Here is a 20,506-nt window from a genome sequence, read left to right on the forward strand (position 1 = left end):
GAAACAGCCTAGACAGCCTCCAGTAGGTAAATGGCTAACAAGCTGTGGTATATCCACATCATGGAACACTACTCAGCAATGAAAAGGAGGAAACCATTGATACAGCAACTTGAAGGAATCTGCAGGAAATTACGCTGAGTGAAAAAAGCCAATCTTTGAAATGGAGAAGAGGTTATTGGTTGTCAGGATTAGGGATAGGGGCGATCAGGGGAGTGGGAAGGAGGTGAATGTGGTATAAAATGGCAACATGAGGAATCCTTGTGGTGATGGAGCTGTTCTGCATTTTTGCTGTGGTAGATACCAAACCTATACATGTGATAAAATTGTATAGAACTAAACACACACATAAATGAATACAAGTGAAACTAGGGAAATCTGAATAAGTTTGGTGCATTGCAGCAACATCAATATCCTGGTTGTGATATTTGTGGTTTTAAACAATGTGCCATAGGAAGAAACTGGGTAAAGTGTACAAGGGATGTCTCTTGTATGTATATGTGAATACAACTATCTCAATAAAAATCTGAGAACATTATATAAAAGTTGTATGCAATTGGAATCTAAATTTATAAATCAGAAACATCACAATCCAACATTAAGGCCATGTTTTACTTATACACTTGGTGTGATCAATGTGATTCTTTGTGTCTTCTTTCAAGTAACAAGTAATTCCCAATCATATTCATGATTTGAACCTTGTAATTTAAATGAATTGGGCTATTTTGGTGTTTAGGTGTGTTTTTAAACTTGAGTTTGACGTACAGTATGTGTATGACCAAATCTTGTATGTCTGCTCTTATTACCTTGAGAACTTGGGAAAAAAAATCTGAAAGCCTTTCTAGTGATGAGTCAGAAGTGTTGTTTTGGAACAAAATGCAACACATTTTATTTTTTTATTTTTGAAAAGTTAAAAAAAATTCTGGCCTGGTTGATGTCAGATGTCAGAGGCTTAATACTGATAGTTAAGCATTTTTACTTAAGAGAGAAAAAAGGTCGATAAACACATACACACATTTGGAGTAGAGATGGATGGGACAGGGCTAGCCTTAGGCTTTTGCTTATGAAACTGGCCTTTGAAATGTTTAGAAAAAGCTCTTCTGCTGCCCAGAGGAACAGGCTGTCCATGCTGCTGCTCACCCTGCTGGGCCATGTCACCCGTTAATCCTGGAACCCTCTTCATAGTGCTTGAGATCTAGGTATGTGCATGGGAAGGATCGTGGTCGGGCAGCTGTGCCCTAAGGGCTACATCTATAATGGGGACTGCCCTGCCATGACGCCAGTTGGATTGCAAGGCATGGGAGGCTGGTTCTGCTCTAGCAGGATTTTATTTACTTCTTTGTTACTTATTTTGAGATGGAGTTTCACTCTTGTCTCCCAGGCTAGAGTGCAATGGCGCGATCTTGGCTCACTGTAACCTCTGCCTCCCAGGTTCAAGCGATTCTCCTCTTGTAGGATTTTAATGGTGTTTTGGGGATAGGATTCATTCCAATGGCATTTTTATAGACAAAGTATGAAAATCAACATTGTAGTGGGATTCTAATCTATACAACAGTTTTGTGTAGGTGATTCCTTTTGCGTTATTCACATCTTTTCATGGCCTGTGCATCATGAATGTATATAGTAGAGTTGCTTGTACATGGGGAGAATCAGTGCATAATACTAAGATGGGTAGAGAACATGAGGCTCATGTGAGAGCGTGTCCTGTGATGTCTTAGACCAGTATTAAGTGTCGTCTGCCTGTACTGTTTGGCAGTAGGGAAACAGTGGGGGATGAATATGGGACCAATTTGTCTGCCTCAAGGTGGCTTTGGAGACAACTGTTAAATTCATCATAGAGTCTCTCCAGTAAATGGGGTATGCACAGCACTGTGAAGTATTTCCTGAAGGTTCTTACAGCATTTTCCAAGTTGAAGCGGCTTCAGACTGTGGTAAGTTCCCAGATGAATCCTAGCAAACAGGCTTTTTCCAAAGGGATCAAATAGCACTTAATAAAAACATAACTGTGTCTATGTATGTAGCCACACATGCACGAAAAAGAATTCCATTGGTAAATGCTGTAGGTCATGTTGGAAAAGAACCTCTTTTTTTCATTTGTTAAAACTACTTCTTCAAATAGTCTTTGGCGACGTATTCCTTATAATTGGACTCTGCCCAGAGGTGAGGGTTTGAAGCAAATTTATGTGGCTGTTTTCTGTGGGTAGTAGGATGGAAAAATAGTAAAACTGAACTTCACATTTCCCTGGTTTTCCTGGAACTTAAAAATGGCTGACCTAGTCTCATATTTAAAATGTTCTCTCTTGAACTAGAGTATAGGTTTGGGAAAGAATACTAGGTAGGCAATATTTTGAAAGTGTTAGCATCAAAGCATGGGATTTGCAATTTACACTCCACACCTGTCTTGCCCTGAAAAGTCTTTGGCTCCACAAGAAGACTTAAATTGAGGCACTTCTCACTTTTCAGTTCGGTGTGTTCCTGGGATCCACATTTTAAAATGCATACCTATGAGACATCACATTTCCCTATGGGAATAACAACTGTATTTGTAGAGTCCTTCCTGTGTATACACCCCATGAAGGAGATACTGTTATTATTCCAGTTTTGTTTTGTTTTGTTCTTGAGATGGAGTCTTGCTCTGCTGCCTAGGCTGGAGTGCAATGGTGCGATCTCAGCTCACAGCAACCTCCGCCTACCGGGTTCCAGGGATTCTCCTGCCTCAGCCTCCTGGGTAGTTGGGATTGCAGTCACCTACCACACCTGGCTAATTTTTGTATTTTTAGTAGAGATGGGGTTTATGCCATGTTGGTCAGGCTGGTCTCAAACTCCTGACCTCAAGTGATGCGACTGTCTTGGCCTCCCAAAGTGCTGGGATATTACAGTTTTATATATGAAGAAATTAATCCACAGAGATGGAGTCCTTTACCTCAGGTTACACAGGTAGTTATGAGACACAAGCATTTGAATTTAGGCAGTTAGACTTCAAAGCTTGAATCATTGAACCACAATGATATCTTGCATCTCAAAGTTAAAACATTATAGTTTTTAAATAAGGATTTCCCCATCAGATCTGACCAAAGTTATATCATGAAGCAAAGACATGTTAATTCATCTACTTATTCAATGTGATAACTATAAATTACTTGATGATTAGATAAAAATCTGTGATTCTCCTAAAATGGGAATAAATGTATCAATCAGGTAGATGATGCAAAGTCCTCAGTAGCTCATAAAGCAGGTAAGATGCAATTTTTCTATGACATAAATTTGACTAATCAATATGCAAAAAATCAAAAATGGAAAAATCCCTACATATTTAAAATTTCTGGCTTAGACTTTGGAAAGTCTTTTGTGGTTTGGATGATCCAGATTTCTTAAGAAGTCTTCCTAGAAATGTATACTAATACTTCCTCTCGCCTTCACTTCTGAAGGATGGTGTATGTAGGATGTGGTCCATTTGGCAGTTTTCCAGCTGTCTTCTGGCTTCCATTGTGTCTGTTGAAAAGTCAATCCAATATCTTATTGTTGTGTGTCCCAGGGGTCTGGGTGGCTTTGGTTGAAGGCAGGAGAGTGGTTACTTGCTTCTGGGTGGAGCTGATGGGACTCTGGGGGTTAATGTGGAAAGTCCCTCTCAATCTTGTTTGTTTTGTACCCAAATTCCCAGGGCAATGATAATAGAGTTTCTTTATTGGGTAATTAAACGTGATCCTCTTACAGGTAGAACTTTCAATATCAATTTCATGAGCTCACTTCTCTTTCTTTTCCTCCCTCTCCTCTCCCTCCCTGTCTCTCTCTGGTTGGACCCCACCCTGTCTGCAGCACAGACCCTGGATTCTAATGCTCTATGGGATGTGGGCCTGCTGGTGTGTGCTGGGGACCCCTGGTGTGGCCATGGTTTTGCTCCATACCACCATCTCTTTCTGCGTGGCCCAGTTCCGGTCTCAGCTCCTGTCGTGGCTCTGTTCTCTCCTCCTGCTCTCCACACTGAGGCTGCAGGGTGTGGAGGAAGTTAAGGTAAGTGTCTTCCTGTTACCATCAGGAATCCCGAGAAGGCCCCTTTGGCTTTGCCTTGATCCCAGTAGACACCTTGGTTTTCAGACAAGATGATTGTAGACTGTGATGGGGCTCCCCATAGTGGCCATACGGAGTTGCTACATGTGAACCCTAGTGGTGCGTTCTGCAGTCCTGTCATTCCTGGCTGTGTTTTAGCCCTGTGAGATTGCCCAGGGCTAGCCCTGTATCATCTCTCAGAGTTTGGGTAGGCATGTGGAGTGCCAGATGTCACAGGGCCAGAGGGCCAGGAACAAAGAGAGAAGAAACAAACAGATGATTTACTGAAAATCATCTGGAGAGTGCCCTACAATATATAGGGAATGTACACATCACTCAACTCATCTGATGGCCACAGTGGCCCTGTGGTGGTAAGTTAGGTCTTTTTCTTCTTCCTAGTTGATGGAACAGATTCATTTATTCATTTATTGAGATGGCGTCTTGCTCTGTCACCCAGACTGCAGTGCAGTGGCGCAATCTTGGCTCATTGCAACCTCCGCCTCCTGGGTTCAAGTGATTCTCATGCCTCAGTCAACCGAGTAGCTGGGACTACAGGTACCTGCCACCATACCCAGTTAATTTTTATATTTTTAGTAGAGACGGGGTTTCAGCATGTTGGTCAGGCTGGCCTGAAACTCCTGGCTTCATGTGATCTGCCCACCTTGGCCTCCCAGAGTGCTGGGATTATAGGTATGAGCCATTGTGCCTGGTCAGGAACAGATTTATTATCTACTCATGTGACCCAGTGGAAGCTCTTTCAATTTAGATAGTGAAAACAAAGGGTTGTCTCCAAAGGGCACAGACCAAGCTTTCATTTTTGTAAACCCAGAGGCATTTTGACAGACTCAGTCACCTATCGGTTGTTTGTGCTAATAGAGGAGGACACTGGGCTCAAACCACACTTCTTTATAGCTTTTGTTTGCATTAGTAAAATCTTATTTTATAGGCACTTACCTTTTAGCTTTATTTTTTTCTTAGTCACAATAACAGTGCATTTTTATTTTATGATTGCACATCAGACTTGGCCCAGAGGATGGTGGATGACAGAGGGACTGCCTTCCGAGCTGAGGAGTTTGCTGTGCCTTGCTGAGGCGATTGCACCTATCAGCAAATTCTTCTTGCACTGCATTTTCTGATTTCTGTTGTGTGTTCTCTGATCATCTCCTGGGCAGTGGCTAGCATCTCCTGGACAGCTCCGGACTATCTGGTTCTGTCTTTGGTAACTGGAATAACCTAGCCCTGCTTGTGCAAATGAAGCTTAGGCCCCTCAGGCTATCTCAGGCCCACTCAGACTGTGAGGTTCCTTCTCTCACTTGTCTGTTGAATACACCCTTTACATGTGCAAGCTGGAGCTGCCAAGGTCTGTGGCTGCAGGGGAGAAAAGGGAGAGTCTGTGTGGAACTCTCAATCATCCAGAAGTGGGAGCTTTCTTTTAAGGTAGAAATGCATGGCAAGAAGAACACAAGTCCAAGGCCCCAGCTCCGGGGTCTGGTCCTGGGCACTCGGCTTCAGAGCCCTTCACCTTCGGGGTCAGTCGACTCTGAGAATAGCCAGCTTGAGAGATGCACAGCTTGGAAAACACTGGGGGTCATGTGCCTAGGGCAGGACCATTAATGTTTCCCACCTTCATCGACCTTCTCCTTCCTAGCCCGGTTCCCAAACACTGCCCAACTGGCAGGAGCTGTTTTTTTGAGTCAGGCCAATCTGCTTACCTTTCCCTTTACACGTTTACATATGTTTACACTGTCTATTGGAACCAACCTTCCCATCATCCCTGTCCACCTGATTCTCTTTCAAAGTACGGCTTAGACCTCAGTCTCTAAAGGTAAATAATAAAAGAGGGCCACAGAAAAAGTAGATCATTTAGTATCACATACTGCTCTGAGAGCTGCTGGCTCTTACAAACCGGGGACACAATAAAACAGTAGCATGTAAGTGACCAGGTGTCACATAGAGCTTTGGGGACACTGCACACACCTATCCCTTCCTCTAACCCCCTAGGATCTCCATAGGCACATTTAAAATCTTGGGCAGTGTTGGATATTCTTTCTTCAATCACTGTGGGACTGGAACTCCTGTGGTATCTATATTTTTGTTCATTCATTCAGTCACTCATTCGTTGATCCAGGTGACTGCACTTAGCATTCATGTGCCCTGCATCGACACAGTAATGGGAAGGAACATGATGGGAAATGTGAGATGGATGACCTGGTTTCTAGTCTTTTCTAATCCCCATCTCTTCCTACTCTGAAGCTGGAGCAGTCATTTAGCCTCTGAGCCTCAATCTCGTCATTTGGAAAATGGAAGTAATAAATCCTCTTCCTTTCTCATGGGATTGTTCTAATAGTCAAACAAGATAATCTATGTTAAGTGATTTTGTGAAAATTGTAGCATTTTGAAAGTTGAAGTGTTTTTTGCTGTTTTTAGTCTACCTTAATTTTTCTCACTCTCATTAATGATGTGGGGCTAATATTTTAAGCACATATGTCAAAATCTGGACTTATGAGAGTATATCAGATAATCACTCCATTTTAACAAAAGATACTTCCCAGAGTGATTAACTAGGCAACCATTTAAGCAAGTGTGCTTAAAAACAGATTTAGAGTAAAAATGAAAACAAGTTCATACTTAACTTTTTGGGGACCTGGCAAGTGTAAAAACAGAATCTAATTCCATTTATCATTTCTTTGGGGACAGTTAGCATCAGTTATGGATGTTGGAGGTGAATAAATATTCAGTTGTTCTGTATGTTTTACAGTGATTTGAAAAACATTGAGGAAGGAGATCATATGATTAGAAACTAGCTGGGTTTCCATGCTTTTGCACATGTGGTTCTCCTGATATGATTATCCTCTTTCCCCTTGGTGGCTGTTAAAGTCTTGTACAGGAAGTAGAAACTCTGTTCAGTGGTTGGTTTTTCTGTGTACAGCTTTAAGGAGACCCTGATGGATCAAATTAATTACTTTCTCCTTTGACCCAAGTTATATTTCTTCTATGTCTTTCCATAAATAGTTTTTCTCACTGAATGTATTTTTGGAAAACATCGAAAATATAGAAAAATATAGAAATTAGAAAATACTTCATGATTTTACTCCCTGATATTAACATTTTATTGTATTTCCTTCTCATCTTTTGTTCCACGCATATTTTTGCACAGGTTATTTCTTGTTTCATGCTGTATTATAATTGCATGTTTACACATTTATGTCCTGTATGAGAATTTAACATATTGAGGGCAGGGACTGTTTTTTTTATTTTTATTTTTTAATATTTGTCTTTAAAGCTTTTTTGACAGATGCTACTCAACTAAATGTAGAGCCAAACTGATAACAAAAGAGAGAAAAGAAAAATACATTGAAGACAGAAATCCCATGGGACATTTTAAGCCCCTCTTTGTTATCCGAATAGTCGAAGAAGCTGTCAGAGTATCCACTGGATGTAGCTAATCTGCACTTTATGCCCTGGGTATCTGATACATGCGTATCTGGGAAAACCTTCATTATGTTGTGTCAGTCCTAATGCTAAGTTTACATTAGAGACATTCTTTTTCCTACTGCTCATTAACTGCCTTGCTTTGATTACCAATGAGATTTACCTGGTGTTCATTGGTTCTCGACTCCCCTTTATGGCACAGCTGCTCTACCTGAAAAAGAGGTCGCCTTCCCAGGGCCCCCTAGGAAGGTGGTCCTCCTGGCCAGCACCTGCAATGGGACTGGACGATGTCCCTGCTGGCCACTCAGAGGTGGTTCTCTCCTTTTGATTTTGTAGAGAAGGTGGTACAAGACAGAAAACGAGTACTACCTGCTGCAGTTCACGCTGACTGTTCGCTGCCTCTACTACACCAGCTTCAGCCTGGAGCTCTGCTGGCAGCAGCTGCCTGCTGCATCGACCTCCTACTCCTTTCCCTGGATGCTGGCCTATGTCTTTTATTATCCAGTCTTCCACAATGGGCCCATCCTCAGCTTCCCGGAGTTCATCAAACAGGTAGAGCCCACTGGGGATGGGATTGGGATTCTGTAGATTAAGCCTTTGTCACTGTTGCTGTGGGCTTCTCTGACTCTTGAGTCATTTCATTCAGAGGTGGCCACAGATTTACAACACTATTAGTTCTCATGAGGTTTTATGTAATAGATGAAATGCATGTGAGAAATGAGCCTTTAAAGTTTGACCCATCAGATATGTTAGCTCTAGGGGGTCCCACCTTGATTTTCAGTGAACTCTGGCAACCAGGATTAATGAGTGGGGCACAACGAGGAGTTTGGGAGTTGGTATCCAATGTGGCGAAGTTCCAAGGAAAGAAAAAAATTTGATTATGATGCTATTACTTGAAGGACTAGAAAAGGAAACTGTCTAAGCTGTTGCTTGGCAAATAATATGTTTCCTTTTATATTCACAAGCTGCCATAGCTTGTGAAATTTCCCTTAGCCTGGGAGCTGTTCAGGGTGACCTAGATGTGAGAACAGAGTGGAGTTGAAGTAACTTCGAAGGCAATGGTGTGTGTTCAGGACTGGATTCCCCTTTGTGCCCAGGCCCCTGCCTGCCTTCCTTGGACAGCGTCCTTGTCTGAAATGCCATGTTAAACTGCCTTTGTTGTTCCCCCCTACTTCACTTTTCCCCCTTGCTTGCAACTTTCTTTTTTTTCTGCCTCCTCAACCTACATCTAGTTTCATGGAGCATAATTGCTAAGTTATTTCACATAAGGAATTAGTAATTGACAATGCCTAAAACGGTGTTTCTCAAGGGATATTCTACCCCCACCACCAAAACAAAACAATCCTCATAGAGGAGAGGATAACATGTACGTGCATACACACACATGCATAACACACACCCACACATATGCACACACCTGGAAGTGCAGGGCAAGCAGCAGTGTTGCACATTTCTGGGCAGCAACATGAAAGATGCTCCCTGAAAAAGAAGAGAAGGTTCTTAGAAATCATATTTTGTCCTCAAAGTTCCACTGAATTATACATTGTATTAAAGAATATATTTTTGCATTATAACAATAACATAATGTTCTAAAATTTCCAGTGAAAGTATGTAACTTTTTGTATCTCTAGAAATCTGTAAGTGAAATCGATATTCTAGACAGATATGTTTAGTCTGTGGTTTCTCATACCTCGGTTTGGGATTGTTCTTTTGTCATGAAGGAATTTAAAATCTGCGTTTGAAATTGTGTTTAAAATTATTGTGTAAAAGAGATGGTTTAATGATGGCAGCTGATCTTCTAACTCAATGATTTGCAAAGTGTAGTTCCTGGACCAGCAGCATCAGTATCACCAGAGAACTTGTTAGAAATACAAATTCTCAGGTCCTCTCCAACCTCCTGAATCAGAACCTCTAGGGTTAGAACCCCGGAAGGTGGCTTAACAGGCCCTTCAGGAGGAGGGTGGGAATAAAGGTAGGGTGGGCACAGCATAGGGTGGGTTCCTCTCTTTTACAATCTCCTTACCTTTGTGAATATTTGAATTATTCCCAGTTTGCCAGCCAATAACTTTTGGACCAAACATCCACACACAGACACCCCTCTCCTGAGGATGGCTGGTAATTTTCAGAGAAACATAAACTAAATCCATTAGGAGGAAACAGATTGTTTTCCCAACTTCCTTTTATATATAAGCTTTGCCCTGTATGCTCTGCACTTTACTATTATGCAAAATGTTTGTTCCTGTTATTTCTCATCTTTTTCTTCTTTTTTTGAGACAGAGTCTTACTCTGTCACCCAGGCTGGAGTGCAGTGGTGCAATCTCAGCTTACTCCAACCTCTGCCTCCTGGGTTCAAGTGATTCCCGTGTCTCAGCCTCTTGAGTAGCTGGATTACAGGCATGCACCAGCAAGTGCAGCTAATTTTTTGTATTTTTAGTAGAGACCGGGTTTTGCTATGTTTCCCAGGCTTGTCTCTAACTCCTAAGGTCAGGCAGTCTGCCCTCAGCCTCCCAAAGTGCTAGGATTACAGGCTTGAGCCACCACACCCGGCCCCCCTTTTCAAATTGTGCCTTTTAGGGTCTAGTAAGAATATTAGAGGCCTCTAGTAGGGTCCTGTGTCACACAGAGGCATGCTTTAAGATTATTTCCCACCTAAATCCTTAGCCAAGGGCTCTCATTCTCTTGAGTCTCAGTCTGGGGAAGTGAAGGGGCAGGTTGCTACCTATAGGGGCCAGGTATAGACACTCTGGGTTTCGTCCATGTCTTTTCCTCCCTCTCTCTCGCTCTCTTTTTTTTAACCCGTTCCAAAACAATAGCGATTGCTGACAGCAGGGAACTTGAAAGGGCAAATTAAAACCTCTATGTTTGGGGGAGTATTCATAGAACAGTCATTCTAGAAAAGGATAAATGTTCAGTAAGACATAGGGCAAATTTAAAAAGCCAGGAGGTTTCCGCACTTGCTGAAAGTGGCTGTGGGAAACTTCCCTTCTGTGGGGAAGGGGGCTCTCAAGGGGGAGGGGCTTAAACCAAAAAGTTTATCTTGTAGTGAAAGGGTTCTTTCAGAGAAGCCAAGAAGGAAAAGGCTGGGAGGTGGGGAAAGAAAGCTAGTTGGAAGAACTTGTAAGTTAGATTTGCTCTGAATGAATGCTTGAATGAATGCATGCATGAAATGCCTTTAACTATAAGGATTGGAAATACTGAAATGCACGGTTCTTAGACTGGCAGGTCAATGCTTAAAAATAACGTAGAGCAAGAGAATGACGCTGCACCACCAGGGGGCAGCAGTGCCCCATCGTGTAAACCAACCCCAGCGGGAAATCTTCACCCAGTATCTGCAAACGCCTAAAGATCAAATGACAATGTTAGTTTTAGGCATACCCCTGGAGAATGTATCTTCCACCCAATTTACATACACAAAATGAGGGAGGTATAGAAGAGGTGTCTTCTGCAATGTAAAGCGTGTGAAATTTGCATAATTAGTCACGAACAGGTAAAAATCTGCCTCAGCGCCTTAACTTGAAGGCTATTTCTGGTGGCATTTAGAGTTTTAGGAACATGGGCCCGATTTGTTTTTCTCTCATGTTGCTGTGGCACTCGGATACCAAGTCAGCGGTGAGGCAGGGATCCTGAGGGACTTAGGGAAGGGAAGGACATGGTGTTTACTTGCTTAGCCTGGAGCCTGGGGCCGGTACGTCTTGAAGAGGTTGACTGGTGTGGTGTAGGCACTGGGGAGAAGAGCAGCCTTAGTGTGGTAGGCCAGGGACTCTTCCTTGCCGGGCACTGTGCTCTCCCATCTTAGAGAAGCCAGTGGTCAAATAGGGAATTTGGCATGGAGGTTAAGAGCAAAGGTCCTGGAGCCCACCCTCCAGGGTTCGAAACCCTGCTCTGCTTTGGCTTGAGAGTACTTGCTGAGTTATTTACCTTATTTATGCCTCAGTCTTCTCATCAGTGAAATGGGAAGAATAATAGTGCCTCCCTCAGGATTGCTGTGAGAATTAAATAATTGTGTATAGGTAATGTGGTTTGACAGGTTAATACTATAAAGTGTTAATTCTTACTCTTATTATTATTATTATTTGAGACAGAGTCTGGCTCAGTTACCCAGGCTGGAGTGCAGTGGCACAACTTCAGCTTTCCGCAACCTCCAGCTCCTAGTATCAAGTGATTCTCGTGCCTCAGCCTCCCAAGTAGCTGGAATTACAAGTGTGCACCAACACACCCAGCTCATTTTTGTATTTTTAGTAGAGACGGTTTCATCATGTTGGCCAGGCTGGTCTCAAACTCCCGACTTCAGGTGATCCGCCTGTCTCGGCCTCCTAAAGCGCTGGGGTTACAGATGTGAGCCACCATGCTCGGTCTCTTACTTTTATTATTGTGATTATTGGCCAGAAAGCATGCGTTAGGGTAGTTTAGGTCAGAAGTGAGACCCTGGGTATCCAGTCTGATAGGCAGGCACAGCAGCAGGGGACACTGGGCCATGGCCATGCTTGGGCTCAGTAGAGGCCAGTGTGCTGGTTCCATCTATTTGAAGAGAGACTCAGGCAGTTGCTGCGGGAACAGGGATGTGGGCAGTCCCAGAGTTGCTGGGACTGGCAAGAGCTGTGCAAGGCAGTCAATGTCCCAGAAGCTTTGTTTAGTATTTGGCATGGGCTCCTGGAATCATGTATTTGGCACTTGGAATCATGCTAATTGTAATAAAATATACTAGCTGATCATTTAGTCTGAGCCAGGCTTTATACAATTCTAACTTCAAATTTTTGAGATGGTCTCACTCTGACACCCACGTTGGAGTGCAATGGTGCAATCATAGCTCACTGTAGCTTTGGCCTCCCGAGCTCAAGTGATCCTTCCACCTCAGCCTCCTGAGTAGCTGGGACTATAGGTATGCATCACCACACTTGGCTAATTTTTAAAAAATACTTTTCTAGAGATGAGATATTGCTATGTTGCCCAGGCTGGTCTCAAACTCCTGGCCTCAAGTGATCCTCTTGCTTCGGCCTCCCAAAGTGCTGGGGTTACAGGCACATACCATTGTGCATGGCCATTCTAGCTTGTTTAATCCTCACAACCTATGAGAGAGATACTGTCATGACCACTTTATGGACAGGGAAATAGAGACAAAGAGAGGCTATTACAATGCAGATAGGGTGAAGGGAATCAAGACATGAACCTTGTTGCGCTGACTTGGTGTGTGAGAGGAGTTAGAGGGGGATGGAGTGTCACCTGGTGGACATGCAGGTCTGGAGGCTCACGCTGGCTGGACCAAGTACCAGTCTTGGCGGCAGCAACACCTGCAGGCCCCACTTGCTGTTCCAGGAGAGCTCACTGGACATCACTGGCCTTGGTCTGGATGGCTAGGGAGTCGGGAGTAATGTGGGTCTGATTAGGGAATGATTTGTTAGGAGTAGGGGTATGGTCTGTGGCCAGTATAAAGGAATAAAACAACTGCCACAAGGCCTTCTATACCCAAGCAAAGAGAAGCCAGTAAGTTAGTGGCCCAGGTGGTCCAGCTGAATATCTGGCTCTGAGGAGGGCTTTTGTTTTGTGCTCACAAACATATGTATTATTCGTATGTGAAGAAAAAGAACCTTTCAGCTTTGAGAACTGTCATCTTTAATCATCAGAATATATTTGGAAGAGGGAGAAAGGCGTCGCTATTCCTTTTTATGCAATTTGCATGAAATGAGGTTTTAAAATATAATGCATTTTGAAATGCACCTTGCAGATGAGTTAATGTGTATTTTCTAGTGATGCTTGAACTTCACAATTTCCATGGTAGCAGTTTCCAGTGGTCTTAAGGTTGGCAGTCCCCTAGGTTTGAAATGTCTCAAATGAAATACTTTGCATGCAGGCAAGAGAGCCGCCCTGCACATTAGATGGGCTGTATATGGACTGTCTGTTCTTTCTGATGGGTTGAAAAGGGACAAATTTTGGACTTTTTTTTTTTTTTTTTGAGACGGAGTCTCGCTGTGTGGACCAGGATGGAGTGCAGTGCCGCAACCTCAGCTCACTGCAACCTCCAACTCCTGGGTTCATGCCATTCTCCTGCCTCAGCCTCTCGAGTAGCTGGGACTACAGGTGCCTGCCACCAGGCCCAGCTAATTTTTTTGTATTTTTTAGTAGAGACGAGGTTTCACTGTGTTAGCCAGGATAGTCTCGATCTTCTGACCTTGTGATCCACCCTCCTTGGCCTCCCAAAGTGCTGGGATTACAGGCATGAGCCACCATGCCCGGCTGGATTTTTTAAACAAAAGACAGTCAATTAGATTGCACATGTAAATGGACTATAATAATGATTCTAAAGAATGATGAAAAACCTTTTTTTTTTTTCCAGGTGAAAGCAAATAGAATGAAAGTTGGATTCTTTTTCTTTTGCTATGTTTATTTGTACAATTTTTTTTTTTTTTTTTTTTTTTTTTACATGGAGTCTCACTGTGTCACCCAGGCTAGAGTATAATGACTCAATCTCGGCTCACTGCAACCTCCACCTCCCAGGTTCCAGCGATTCTCCTGCCTCAGCCTCCTGAGTAGCTGGGATTGCAGGCACATGCCACCACACATGGCTAATTTTTGTATTTTTAGTAGAGACAGGGTTTGACCATTTTGGCCAGGCTAGTCTTGAACTCCTGACCTCAAGTGATCCGCCTGCCTTGGCCTCCCAAAGTGCTGCGATTACAGGCATGAGCCACCATGCCTGGCTTATTTGTGCAATTAATAAACATTTCTGTTGCTCAGAGCAAGGAGGCAGTTAGCACCAGAAAGTGAGGGTTGCAGAGAAAAGTCTAGCCCTTTTGGTCCTGTAGTGACATGTAATTATGCCTTATTAAACCTGGTAGGGAAGTTTTAGCTTGTGGAAACTAGGGACATCATTATTAGGAAGCCAACACCTAACAAAATGTACCTCATGATTTTTCTTAATTAAGATATTTGTGTCATTTTAGAAACTACGTAGTTTGAGGAGGGAAAGGAAGCCTTTGAATTGATCTTGAAACGTGATTGCCTGGAACTGAGAGATGGTTGGGTGTTAGTGGTATTTTCTTGATTGTCATGGGGGCTGTTGGTTCTGACCTGTTGGCTCCCTTCCAGTCCAGCTGCTATCTCTCCACTCCCTGGGATGGGGCTCCATACCCAACACTGCTTGGAAGCCCGAGGTGCAGTCCTGGCCTTCAGGGGACCTGAGCTTGGGGTAGGTTATGCTGAACAGCCTGTGGGCCATATGCACAGTTGCTTATTTAGAAACTGTAGAAATATGGCTGTGTGAAGATTATCTGCTGTCAACACTGCTTTTGAGGCCATTATCGCGTTCAGCTAGAAGACTTGCTTCTCTCCAAGAGTTTGGGCAGGTTGGGCACAGTGATTTATAACTGTAATCCCAGTGCTTTGGGAGGCTGAGGTAGGAGGATCACTTAAGGCCAGGAATTTGAGACCAGCCTGGGCAACATGGTGAAACTCAGCTCTACAAAAAAATAAAAAAACCAGCCAGGCATGGTGGTCCATGCCTGTAGTCCCAGCTATTGGGGAGGCTGAAGCAGGAGGATCACTTGAGCCCAGGAGATCAAGGCTACCATGAGGTAGGGTCACATCATTGTATTCCAGCTTGGGCAATAGAGTGACAGCCTGTGTCATAAAGAAAAGAGTCTGGGTGCCAGGAGAGACCTGTCCGTTGATCTAGAGTGATTTTGCTGCCTCTACATGTCTTAACCTTGGTGTGAACTCCTCTAGCCTCTACAGACTAATGGATAGTATGTGTCTTAGTCCATTCAGACTGCTATAACAAAATATCATAAATTGGATGGCTTCTAAGCATCAAACATTTATTTCTCACAGTTCTAGAGGCTGGATACTGGCAGATTTGATGTCTGGTAAGGGCCTGCTTCCTGGTTCATAGGTTCATCTGGTTCATCTGTCACTGTGTGCTTTTGTGGTGGAAGGGGTCTAACTCTTCAGCATCTCTTTTGTAAGGGCACTATTCCCAACCATGAAGAATGCTGTCATGACCTAATGACTTCCTAAAGACCCCATCTCCTAGTACCATTACCTTGGGTGTTAGGATTTCAACCTAGGAATTTTTGAAGGGATGTAAACATTCAACTTATAATATTCTGCTCCTGCCCCCTGAAAATTAATGACCTCCTTACATGCAAAATATACTCATTCCATCCTAATAGCCCCAATAATATTAACTTGTTCCAGCACCAGCTCAAGTGTCTGAAATCCAAAGTCTCCTTTAAATATCATCTAAGTCAGATGTGTGTAATACTCAAGGTATGATTCATCCTTATGCAAATTCCCCTTCAGCTGTGAGCTTGCGAAATCAAGCTCTGTGCACCCAAATGCAATGGTGAGACAGGCATAGGATGGACACTCCAATTCCAAAAGGTAGAAATCAGAAAGAAGAAAGGAGTAAAAGCTCCCGAGGAAGTCCAAAACCTTAAGGCTCAGGAATCATCATTTTTGGCTCATTACTCTGCCCTCCAGGCCCACTAGGGTGGAGGTTTCACCTTCCAGACACACTGGGGTGCCTTCTGGACACATGGTGGCAGGGAGGGGGGTTGTGGCTCTGCCTTCATGGGGGCTTTGCGCCTCCTGCCGATCGTCCAGGCCAGAATCTTGAGCTGGTGGCCCTACTGGTCTGGGGTCATGAGAGCAGTGCCACCTGCATGGCTCTGCTGGACCCTGCCTGTGTGCAGTTATTTGTCTGGGCCCCATTGCTCTCTAGGCATTGTTAGAAATCTAGATGGAGGCAGCCACACCCCCTTACAGCTTCACTGGTTGCAGTGCCATCTATACTGCACTGGGGCCCACAGAAGCCACCCTTGGGGCAGCCAAGGAGTGTGGTGATGGGGAGTGGGGAACAGCCCACAGTGTGAGGCAGGACTGGGCAGCGACATCCCCTCCTTTGCATCTGCAATTGCTCTGTCCCCCAGGCCTTTGCACTCTGGCCTGTGATGATGGTGGCAACACAGAAGGTCAAAATATTCACAATGTTATAATGTTACATTACTTTTTCTCTGACTGAAAAGAACCCATTTTAATTGTAAAACATAACTAAAATCTCACCATCCAAAGATTACCATTGTTGACATTTGGTGTAGATCTTTCCAGCCTTTCATTATTTTATGCACATTGAACAAAAATAGTTTTCATGACTGAATTCCCTTTGGTTGGAATCACTCTTCCATTGTCTTGGACAGGAGGTCCTGGCTTCTGTTTAAACAGCTGACTAACCTTATCAGGTGGTTGTATGGCCACATTCTCAATGTTCTCTCCTGAAGAGGCTTTCTCATTCTTTATAGTATGGAAAAGCTGAGAGTTTTCCAGATCTTAAGTTCTGCTTCCCTTTTGATTAACAATTTTGTCTTTAAATCACTTTTCTCCTCTACTGTTTTACTATAAACAGTCAAGAGGAGCCAAGCTGCACCTTCAACACTTTGCTTAGAAATGGCTTTAGCTAAATATCCAATTTCATTACTCACAAATTCTGCCTTCCACAAAACACTAGGATATGAACACAATTCAGCCAACTTCTTTGCTGGCTCATAACAGGATTGCTTTTCATTCAGTTTTCAATACCATATTTCTCTTGTCTAAGAAATCATCAGATGGCCTTTACTGTGCATATTTCCACCAACATTCTGTTCACTACTGCTTAGCTCTTCTCTAAGAATATTGAGGCTTTCTCTACAGCTCTTCTCCTTTCCTTCTGAGCCCTTGCCAAAATTTCCGTTGAAGATCCATTTACAGCAATGCAGACTTCTTAAAGCATGCACCTCCAAACTCTTCCAGCCTCTATCCATTACCCCTTCCAAACTAATTGCATATTTTTGGGTATTTGTTACAGCAGCACTCCCACTCTTGGTACTGATTTTCGGCCGTAGTCCATTTGGGCTGCTGTAACAAAATGCTATAAACTGGTTGGCTTATAAACAACATAAATGTATTGCTTACAGTTCTAGAGGCTGGGAATTCCATGATCAATGAGCTGGCAGATTCCGCATCTGGTGAGGGCCTGCTTCCTTGTTCATAGATTGACACCTTCTCACTGTCTTCACATGGTAGAAGGAACTAGCTAACTCTCTGAGGTTTCCTTGATGAGAGCACTAATCCTAATCATGAAAGCTTTACTCTCATGACCTAATCACTTCTCAAAGGCCCCACATCCTAATACCATCTCCTTGGGGGTTAGGATTTCAACATATGAATTTTAGGGGGGCACAAGCATGCAGACCATAGCAGTGTGTTTGTAATCATTTCTTCTTTTGCTAGTGGTTATTAGGTCAAAATGAATTTGCTTTGGAGAGCTGGAAAAGGGTTGAGAATTAACAAAGAAGAACTCCGTACATAGCTACAAAAAAACCAAACCAAACCAAAACAAAAAAAACCTAAGAGTGAAGGGAGAAGGAGAGGAGAAATAAAAATTAGTCTAGCATAAAACATGGAGAAGAATACTCACTCATAGAGGATGCTGGGCTTCCTGGCAGAAGTTCCGATGCCAGGCATTTGGAGAAGCAGGATGAAGAAATAGAGGGGTCTTGAGTACATTTGCCTCACTAACAGAGAGGGTCCAAATATTCACAATATTGTAAGGTCACATTACTTTTTCTGTGATTTAAAAAAGAACCAATTTGGCTGGGTGCGGTAGCTCACACCTGTAATTCCAGCACTGTGGGAGGCCAAGGTGGGTGGATCACTGGAGGTCAGGAGTTTGAGACCAGCCTGGCCAATGTGGAGAAACCCTGTCTCTACTGCAAATACAAAAAATAGACAGGTGTGGTGATGGTACGTGCCTGTAATCCCAGCTACTTGGGAGGCTAAGGCACAAGAATTGCCTGAACCTGGGAGGCAGAGGTTGGGGTGAGCTGAGATTGTGCCACTGCACTCCAGCCTGGGTGACAGAGTGAAACTGTGTCTTAAAAAAAAAAATTTAATTGTCAAAAAATAACTAAACTCTCATCATCCAAAGATCACCACTGTTGACATTTGGTGTATATCTTTCCTGCCTTGGATTATTTTATGCACATTGAATAAAAATAGTTTTCATGATATAATATTGAGGTACACACATGCACTTAACCAACACCCTAGTGTTGGACATTTGGGTTATTTCCTTTTAACTTCTTGTTTATTAACACAAATGTGAATGATCTGGCAGGTAGATGTTTCCACACTGAGGATTTAGTGATTAACTGGCTTGTAACAGATCTGCTGCCATAGTCTTTGTAGGGTCTCTCAGAGCATGCATGCTTGGGGTAAGGATTCAAGTGAAAACCATCCTCAGTTTATGCCCAGAAAGGGGTCCGCCTGGGGTCACTAGTGCATCTTTAATTGCAGTTAGGTCTGATCAATACAAGTCTGCAAATACCCAAGGATACCCAGTCTTCCTTCTTGGAGAACTCAAGTTCTGCTTCCTGTCAATACTAACCAGATGAATTCTCCAAAGCAGTTACTGTTGTTTCTTAACAATGCAGATTGGTATGGCTGCATAAAATATCTTCCTGAAGTGAACTGAGGTAAACAAAAGGCAAAAGGGAAATTCCTGTTCGTTTTGCCAATTTTTTCCTTTTTTTTTTTTTTGAGACAAAAGAGAAATTCCTGTTAGTTTTGCCAATGTTTTCCTTTTTTTTTTTTTTTTTTTTTTTTTGAGACAGAGTCTCTCTCTGACACCCAGGGTAGAGTGCAGTGGTATAGTCTAGGCTCATTGCAATCTCTGCCTCCCGAGTTAAAACGATTCTCCTGCCTCAGCCTCTTGGATAGCTGGGATTACAGGTGTGTTCCACCACATTCAGCTAATTTTTGTATTTTTAATAGAGACGGGGTTTCACCATGTCAGCCAGGCTGGTCTCGAACTCCTGACCTCAGGTGATCCACCTCCCTCCGCCTCCCAAAGTACTGGGATTATAGATGTGAGCCACCACCATACCCAGCCTAATTTACATTTTAAAAGTTAAGCCAACAAGCTTTCCTGGGCATAGTTACCCAAGCAGATGGCAAAAGGGAGAAAGCTGTTTGTGCAGAAGATTGTAATGCCAATGAGCCGACCAAAATTTCTTAGCCTGGCTTCTTGTTGCAGGAGGACAGTTTGAGAGACTGGAAGTTTCTAACACTGGAAGTGTTAGAAAATAGAATAAAAATAAATCCCCTGCTGTGTAGCTCTCTCTTCCCCGCTAGGGGCAGTGCCTGCCACTCTCCTGGCTGCAGTGGGACCCACTGCACCCTGACGGTAGAGGAGAGAGAAGCTAAGGAGCTACCTCACGGAATGGGCCTTTGTGTCATGAGCCCTGACAGTCAAATGCTAAAGCAAGCTCATTTCCTCCACCGGCTAATGTGTGCAGATGCAGCTTCCACATTTAGCATTAGTCTGTCCTCTGCATTTCAAGGGAGCTTTCAGTCTAATAAAATCTTGTCATTGTGAGATCTAGAAAACTTACTGCTCTCTCTAGTTTTTCTGTATTTATATTTGTTTAGTGGTATAAGGCTGAATGAAATTGAATTCACTTCACATTTTCCAGCATGTTTATGAATTCTAGAGTCTATGTGTTTTAAGTTATTGTGCATCTCTAAACAACAGGCAGTGAGGTGAGACCACAGAACCAGGCTTTAAAATTTTTCGTCTGTGTTGTCCACATGTATTGAGTATGCCCTCAGTAGCTTCTATCTGTATCTGAATAATCAAAACATCCCTCTCTTGCCTTTGGTGTTTGGCTCTGAGCTGTCTCCTAATGCTGCCCTGTAGCTGGTTGTCTGGGACATCACATGGGAAGGATGGGAAGACACACATGGAAGTGGTTAATGATAGATACTACCTGTAATACAAGATATCCAGGGCTTCTTGTATGCCGGTCACTGTACTTAGTACTTCACATACTTCATCGTATTTAATCATCACAACAATGTTTTTTTACTTTATGTTTGAGGAAACCCAGACTCTGAAAGGTGAAGTCACTTGCTCGGGATCACACGGCTGCGTAGTTTGTGGTAGAATTTGATCTTGATCCTCTGACTCTAAAGTCCATTTTTTAAAGAAGAAAATTCC

At 43.2% G+C, this 20,506-nt stretch overlaps 1 protein-coding gene across 7 annotated transcripts in view; it reads left to right on the plus strand.

The window, feature by feature from the left end:
* HHAT (hedgehog acyltransferase) overlaps window positions 1-20,506 on the plus strand; it is a 348,767-nt gene that overhangs the window by 72,125 nt on the left and 256,136 nt on the right. For 5 of the 7 annotated variants that reach the window (XR_004433737.1, XM_033196750.1, XM_033196754.1 and 2 more), the window contains 2 exons: window positions 3,814-4,008; window positions 7,813-8,028. The exons of 1 other annotated variant lie outside the window; for it this stretch is intronic. Coding sequence is in view for 5 of the 6 variants with exons in the window: in XM_033196750.1 (XP_033052641.1) it covers window positions 3,814-4,008; window positions 7,813-8,028 (411 nt within the window). In the remaining variant the exon portion in view is untranslated. The remainder of the gene's footprint in view (window positions 1-3,813; window positions 4,009-7,812; window positions 8,029-20,506) is intronic. One more of the 7 variants, XM_033196752.1, reaches the window with a different exon arrangement.

This window comes from Trachypithecus francoisi, unplaced genomic scaffold, assembly GCF_009764315.1.
Source record: "Trachypithecus francoisi isolate TF-2019V2 unplaced genomic scaffold, Tfra_2.0 Lachesis_group5, whole genome shotgun sequence".
NCBI lineage: Eukaryota > Metazoa > Chordata > Mammalia > Primates > Cercopithecidae > Trachypithecus > Trachypithecus francoisi.